Source organism: Chaetodon auriga, chromosome 16 (genome assembly GCF_051107435.1).
Source record: "Chaetodon auriga isolate fChaAug3 chromosome 16, fChaAug3.hap1, whole genome shotgun sequence".
Taxonomy (NCBI): Eukaryota; Metazoa; Chordata; class Actinopteri; order Chaetodontiformes; family Chaetodontidae; genus Chaetodon; species Chaetodon auriga.
The window spans coordinates 1,374,916-1,382,945 of NC_135089.1; the positions used below are offsets into that span (position 1 = coordinate 1,374,916).

The 8,030-nt window shown below is 48.7% G+C and overlaps 1 protein-coding gene across 1 annotated transcript; it reads left to right on the forward strand.

Annotated features, from left to right (window-relative positions):
* Positions 1-291: 291 nt before the first annotated feature.
* kat8 (K(lysine) acetyltransferase 8) lies at positions 292-3,797 on the forward strand. Its single transcript, XM_076751488.1, has 11 exons — positions 292-732; positions 1,180-1,254; positions 1,389-1,567; positions 1,652-1,705; positions 1,870-2,034; positions 2,276-2,365; positions 2,512-2,652; positions 2,759-2,852; positions 3,028-3,178; positions 3,284-3,438; positions 3,608-3,797. Exons 1-11 carry the CDS (start codon positions 414-416, stop codon positions 3,670-3,672), a joined length of 1,488 nt encoding a protein of 495 aa, XP_076607603.1. The 5' UTR covers positions 292-413; the 3' UTR covers positions 3,673-3,797.
* Positions 3,798-8,030: the final 4,233 nt, after the last annotated feature.

An 8,030-nucleotide genomic window follows, 5' to 3' on the forward strand; every position in this document is an offset into this window, starting at 1 on the left:
GCTAGGGACACACAACAGAAGCAGCTACAGGGCCTTAAGGCGACGCCAGCATTATGACATATGACTGAGGCCCATCTGAAAGAAGGAGATTGAGTTCAAATATATTTTAAATCTCTCATTTCAGTTTATATCGTGTCTATGGAAGATATTCCTAAGAAACACCACACTAATAACACGTGTAACAACACAAACACACACAGCTGCTCTTAAAGGAGCAAACGTTTCAACAGCGTGCCGCTAAGACTTCTGGGAGTTGTAGTTGAACGTTGAACAGGCGCACCCTGGGAGGAAGAGAGGCGGAACCTGCGCCCCACCGACGCCATCTTGGCAGTTTTTTGTTGGAAGACCAGCCCCTCTGAATAGTCTGCGCAGGGTCGCAGAGGCGTGTTGTTGTTTTCAAAACGGCGGAGGTTATGACTGGCGGGACCGACTTTCACAAAAGGTATAACAGCAACAAGTACTCTGAAGCTAGAATGGACGTCGACATGGACTCTGGTCATCTGGAAAGTGAGCGGGGTGAACTGGACAGTAGTATCCCGGCTGCGTGTTCGTCTAACGGCAGCGGCGGGGAAGAGGACGAGGCGGAGGCCGTTGGCCGTGCGAGAGAAGCCGGGGGCTCGGGTAGTCAGCACACGCCGGACGGAGGCGGAGTGCTCTGCGGCGGCAGGGAGCAGGAGGTGTCGGTCGAAATTGGAGAAACGTATTTATGTCAAAGAGCCGACAAAACATGGCGTGAGTGATGTTTCTGTTCTGCTTCAATCCAATTCCGCGTTAACGTTAGGTGCGCGGACTCGACTGTTTGGGGAGAATTCCGCACCAAACTCCATTCAGTATTTTACGTTTTTTAGTTGATCGCGTCTTTCGAACTCCTGCGTGGTAATAAGATGTAATTCACCATTTTTGATGTATACTGGTGCTTTCTGGACAATTCGGCGCAGATTATAAAGCCCTAAGAGTGCAAAGAACAGACGAGCAGGTCTGAAAGTTGATAAATCATTGTAGTAAATGGGCGAACGTTGCAGTTTGGAGGATTATGTGATTACCGAGCTCAGCACACATCAAGCCACGTTTTCTCAGGCGAAATGACAGGAAATATATTTGCTAATAACCAAAGAGGTATTTAAAACTGCTTTGTTGGGTAAAAGTGTCATTAACTGGTGGATCTCACTGTCTTTTCAGATACAGCAGAGGTTATTCAGTCCAGACTGAATGAACAGGAGGGCAGAGAGGAGTTCTACGTTCACTATGTAGGATGTGAGTAAAGCACTGGTTCTTGATATGCTTGATGGGAGTGGATGTCTTATTATCCCCTTATACCACCCTCACTTTGGCCATCCCCTCACCTGCTGTTTCACTGTGACCTCCATCTCATTTTCTTTGACGTGCAGTCAACAGACGCCTGGACGAGTGGGTGGGAAAGGCTCGTCTGGCACTTACCAAGACGGTGAAGGATGCGGTGAGGAAGAGCACGGAGATCGGCGGCGTTGGTGATTTGGGTGAACAGCCTGAAAGGAAGATCACTCGCAACCAGAAGCGGAAGCACGATGAGATCAACCATGTTCAGAAGGTAGAGATGCCTGTGTGTTTCGTGCAGGCTGTGTTTGCACTCTGTGTATTAAAAGGTTGATATTTATCTGTATTTCCTGTGCAGACGTACGCAGAGATGGACCCAACAACAGCGGCCCTGGAGAAGGAGCATGAGGCGGTAAGGTGGACTGTCTGCGTGTGTCTGTCAGTTTCTCTTACTAACGATCAGTTAACTGAAGTGGAGAGCAAAGACGGCGGGATATGTGTTCACTTTAAGTTCTTCAACGTTTTACAGTCTTTGTGAACATTCTTCCTCTTCCGCCCGGCGTGTCTCTCCCTCAGATCACCAAAGTGAAATATGTGGATAAGATCCAGATAGGAAACTTCGAGATCGATGCCTGGTACTTCTCGCCGTTTCCGGAGGACTATGGCAAACAGCCCAAGCTGTGGATCTGTGAATACTGCCTTAAATACATGAAGTACGAGAAGACCTTCAGACATCACCTGGTCAGTGCGGCCTTCACCTCTAACAGCTGCTTGTCCGTCTTTGTTTGAGTCTCAGAACGCAGACGTGTGACATTAAATTCTGTTAAATGTGCAGAATGTTCAGTTTTTCTTGGGTTTATTTAGTAAGAAAACTGTTTTTTCTCTGTGACTCACCTGTAACCACCTGAGAAACCCAAATCCTGCACAGTTTAGAACTAAACAGTGACTAAGTGATGTTCATTGGACCTTTCGCCCTCCTCAGTCTCACTGTCAGTGGAAGCAGCCTCCAGGCAAAGAGATCTACAGACGGAGCAACATATCGGTGTATGAAGTGGATGGGCGGGACCATAAGGTGAGTGCACCTGGACCGTCTTTGGCACACCTGAAGGCGGAAGCTGTTTAATTGTGTGGATTCGTGAGCGTCTCTCTGCTGCTCTGCGGTTCTAGAGGAAACTCTAACGATGTTCGTGGCTGTGTTTCCTTCGTCTCTGTTTGCAGATCTACTGTCAGAATCTTTGTCTACTAGCAAAACTCTTTCTCGACCACAAGACGCTTTATTTTGACGTGGAGCCCTTCATCTTCTACATCCTCACTGAAGTCAACAAACAGGGCGCGCACATCGTCGGCTACTTCTCCAAAGTGAGGCCTGGTTCTGACGTTTGATGGTTCCTTGTTACTCCAGTGTTCCTGAACAGAACACGCTGTGTGTTAACTCGTGTTTTTGTCCTTCGGTTCGGTCTCTCAGGAGAAAGAGTCTCCAGATGGAAATAACGTGGCGTGTATTCTCACTCTGCCGCCGTACCAACGCAGAGGCTACGGGAAGTTCCTCATAGCTTTCAGTGAGTGAGACAGCAGGACTGTGGCTGTGTGTGTGTGTGTGTGTGTGTGTGTGTGTGTGTGTGTGTGTGTGTGTGTGGGGGGATGGATCACTCATTACTGAATCTGTTCAAATCTTTTTCTGTCCGCTGACACACCGATGAGTCCTCACGTCCATCTTTGCTGCTGTGTGTGCAGGTTACGAGCTGTCCAAGCTGGAGAGTGCGGTCGGCTCTCCGGAGAAGCCGCTGTCCGATCTGGGGAAGCTCAGCTACAGAAGTTACTGGTCCTGGGTTCTGCTGGAGATCCTGAGGGACTTCAGGGGGACGCTGTCCATCAAGGACCTCAGGTGGAGACACAAACGTCATCATCAGACACTCAGACATCTTTTTCCTCACACGCGTCCAATGAGTTCAGAGTGTTGTGATTGACCCCCCCCCCCTTTTCCCCTCAGCCAGATGACCAGCATCACGCAGAGTGACATCATCAGCACGCTGCAGTCGCTCAACATGGTGAAGTACTGGAAAGGTCAGCACGTCATCTGTGTGACGCCCAAACTGGTGGAGGAGCACCTGAAGAGCGCCCAGTACAAGAAACCACCAATCACAGGTCAGACACTGAGAACTGAGTGACGTCGACAGTTTTCCGTCCGCTGCTCATAAATCCGTCCCTGCGGCGCTGACTGTGTTTCGGTGTGTCTGCGTCTCGTGTCCTGATGTCCTCCACACACCACCTGTGTTTACTCTCTGGCTCACGTTGTGTCTTCTGTCTTTCGCAGTGGACACCATGTGTTTGAAGTGGGCGCCCCCCAAAAATAAACAAGCCAAGTTGTCCAAGAAGTGAGAGGAGTGACGCCACGTCTGTGCACGTCGCCCCCCCCCCCCAGCATCCTGTTAGGAAACCTCAGTGTACATAGCCGTTACTAGCATCTGTCAGTATTTTCTTAAAATATACACGTAAAAAATCTGACCTGTGTCCTGATTCTTTCCTCGTCTGAACGACTTCTTAGTTTTTTCTTTTCAGTGTTTTCAGCTGCTGAATAATCAAAGTCCGTCAGTTAATCAGAGTTAAGAAGAGTTTGTGTGTGTGGACGCTGATGTTCATCTCAGGTGAGTTTAGTTGCTTTCGTGTCTCTCAGGTGTCTCCTGTGACGTCTGTCTGTCCTTACCTGTTGGACAACAGAAGGACAGCGTGTGTTTTGAGCTCGTGTCAGTGTGGTGATGAAGGCTGCAGTCAGTTCAGCTTGCTCAGTTCTGGACTCTGACTCGGGGCGTGGCGACTGACTGCTGCAGCTAATTGGAACGCAGCCATGTTGTTATGGGCCTCACCTGAGCAGCAGGTGGATCACTGGGAGCCTCGTGTGTTTGGATGTTTCTGCACAGACACTCAAAGCAGTTTGTTGCACATGAAGAAAGAAGAGAATATTTAAGCTCAGCTTCATCTTCATCTTCATCACTGAAATTCTCTGGAGTTCAGAAACAGGCAAGGTTTTTTTTTTTTTTTTTTTTTTAAAAACAATTTAGCATGTATAGCACATAATATCTTTTTGTTCTTCAGCAGCTTTGGACGGTGTGTTGGTGTGAAGGAAGAGTTTGAAATCAATGATTCACGTCTTTAACCTTCCTGAACGCTGTGTCTGTTCACGCTGTTCGTCTGAAATGAAAAGGTTTTTGGCTCCACAGCCTGCTGTGATCTGTTATTTCTGATTTATTTAGCGTCCAAACAGAGAAAATGTGACTGCCGGACAGTAAAACTCCAGGTTTAGTGCAGACTTAATGTCGTCAGAAGGCTACAATCAGCTGTTCTGTGGTCTGATGTAATATAATGACAAACACAAGGGGGCAGCAGAGCTCCAGCTAAACACAGCTGCTCTAAAGAAACATAATCAACTTTATCTGAAGAACAGCAAAATTCTCTGTCAAAGACTCACATTAAACCATGTTCAGTTGGACACAGGGATGTTAAATATTAAGTAAAGTTTGATTTATTCACCGGAGCCTTAATTAATTCTCTACTTTATTCTCCAAACAGAAAACTTGAGCGAGGTTTCGTTAAACACCGTCTTCTCACAGTAAACTGACAGATGCTGGACTTGTGAGATGTCCTGACTTCACATTTGAACAGCATCCCTTCATTTATTCTCATTAATGTGACAGTAAGTCAGAGCTCATCCCATAATAAGTCTTAGGATTAAAAAATCGCTGATATTGCTAAATCATAATACTGTCAAGTTAAGTTTTGAACTATTTCTGTATTTTCCTGGTGGAAAAGCCTTCAGTGTTACAAATATTAGTACTTTAATATTCACGAAGATGTTTATAAACAGTATTTTAACATTCAGTCGTTTTCATTCAGTCATCGAATGGAAAGCTCCCAGTCTCGCCAGCACTGAGTAAAACCATGAAATGTCCCTGCAGAGGTAAAAGCTCTCCGTCAGCCCGCTGTGATGCACTGCTGGAGGAGGACTGGAAAGAGGCCACCAGAGAGTTTGTCCAGTCAGGAAGGTCGTCTGTAAACAGTCAAACACACAAACACACAAACAGCTTCATGCTGCTTCATGTTCAGGCCTGTAAACAGAAGTCTGAGTGAAACTTCAACATCTGAACAGAAACCAGAAAAAAAGTTCAGAGGAATGAACCAAAAAAGGCAGCTGGACAGAGGAGAGAGCGCCGTGATCCCAGAGACAGACAGCAGGCTTAGTTTGGACAGACAGAGACAGACAGACAGACAGAGAGAGAGACAGACAGACAGACAGACAGACGGTCTGAGGGAGAGGCAGAGAGACAGACAGACAGAGACAGAGACAGACAGGTGGTCTGAGGGAGAGGCAGAGAGACAGACAGACAGACAGAGACAGACAGCAGGCTTAGTTTGGACAGACAGAGACAGACAGACAGAGAGAGAGATGGACAGACAGACAGACAGACGGTCTGAGGGAGAGGCAGAGAGACAGACAGACAGAGACAGACAGACGGTCTGAGGGAGAGGCAGAGAGACAGACAGACAGACAGACAGAGACAGACAGACAGACAGACAGAGAGAGAGACGGACAGACAGACAGACAGACGGTCTGAGGGAGAGGCAGAGAGATAGACAGACAGACAGACAGAGAGAGAGATGGACAGACAGACAGACAGACGGTCTGAGGGAGAGGCAGAGAGACAGACAGACAGACAGACAGAGACAGACAGAGAGAGAGACGGACAGACAGACAGACAGACGGTCTGAGGGAGAGGCAGAGAGACAGACAGACAGAGACAGACAGGCGGTCTGAGGGAGTGACAGAGAGACAGACAGACAGACAGACAGAGACAGACAGACAGACAGAGAGAGAGACGGACAGAGAGAGAGACAGACAGAGACAGACAGACAGACAGACAGAGAGAGAGACAGACAGACAGACAGACAGACGGTCTGAGGGAGAGGCAGAGAGACAGACAGACAGACAGACAGAGACAGACAGACAGACAGACAGAGAGAGAGACGGACAGACAGACAGACAGACGGTCTGAGGGAGAGGCAGAGAGATAGACAGACAGACAGACAGAGAGAGAGATGGACAGACAGACAGACAGACGGTCTGAGGGAGAGGCAGAGAGACAGACAGACAGACAGAGACAGACAGAGAGAGAGACGGACAGACAGACAGACAGACGGTCTGAGGGAGAGGCAGAGAGACAGACAGACAGAGACAGACAGGCAGTCTGAGGGAGTGACAGAGAGACAGACAGACAGACAGACAGAGACAGACAGACAGACAGAGAGAGAGACGGACAGAGAGAGAGACGGAGAGACGGACAGACAGACAGACAGACGGTCTGAGGGAGAGGCAGAGAGACAGACAGACAGAGACAGACAGGCAGTCTGAGGGAGTGACAGAGAGACAGACAGACAGACAGACAGAGACAGACAGACAGACAGAGAGAGAGACGGACAGAGAGAGAGACAGACAGAGACAGACAGACAGACAGACAGAGAGAGAGACAGACAGACAGACAGACAGACGGTCTGAGGGAGAGGCAGAGAGACAGACAGACAGACAGACAGAGACAGACAGACAGACAGACAGAGAGAGAGACGGACAGACAGACAGACAGACGGTCTGAGGGAGAGGCAGAGAGATAGACAGACAGACAGACAGAGAGAGAGATGGACAGACAGACAGACAGACGGTCTGAGGGAGAGGCAGAGAGACAGACAGACAGACAGACAGACAGAGACAGACAGAGAGAGAGACGGACAGACAGACAGACAGACGGTCTGAGGGAGAGGCAGAGAGACAGACAGACAGAGACAGACAGGCAGTCTGAGGGAGTGACAGAGAGACAGACAGACAGACAGACAGAGACAGACAGACAGACAGAGAGAGAGACGGACAGAGAGAGAGACGGAGAGACGGACAGACAGACAGACAGACGGTCTGAGGGAGAGGCAGAGCGACAGACAGACAGACAGACAGAGACAGACAGGCGGTCTGAGGGAGTGACAGAGAGACAGACAGACAGACAGAGACAGAGACAGACAGGCGGTCTGAGGGAGAGGCAGAGAGACAGACAGACAGACAGAGACAGAGACAGACAGGCGGTCTGAGGAGGGCCTGAACTGGTATTTACACGCTGGGCTAAAATATTTACTGAGAATATAAATAAAACAGTTTGAAGAAGTCTGACAAATCCAAGTCATTTGGTGTTCGGTGCTGAACTCCTGGTTTTCTGAGCCGTCGTCTGCTCCACCCTGAACATCTGAGCCACCTAAAATGACTCTGATGAGATCATTATGAATTATTCAGATTACTAGTTTCACTACTTCAGACTACTTTCCTCTGGTACTTCAGAGGTGCAGGACGTCCTTTCCTCCACACTTGATGAAGTGATGAGCCTCGTCCTCTCAGTGACGGTCAGCGTCACATGACCGCGGCCTGCAGCGAGCTCTGCTGCCACACCGATAATGATCAGCTCTGTCCTCTCAGCTGGAGCCATCGATCGGCTGTATTGATGATTCCATCGGCGCTGCGGATCTGAAGCGCTCCTGAAACTTCAGTCAGTAAGATTTTCAGCTGTTTTCGTAATGATTCACCTGTGATGATGTTTGTTTTTGTCAACAAATCCCTGAAAAGATTAAGACCAACAATGTTTCAGTCCGTCTCTGGACACTTTCTGCCCATCGGCTCCCGCTGAAGATAGAACTAGCACATTTATCTG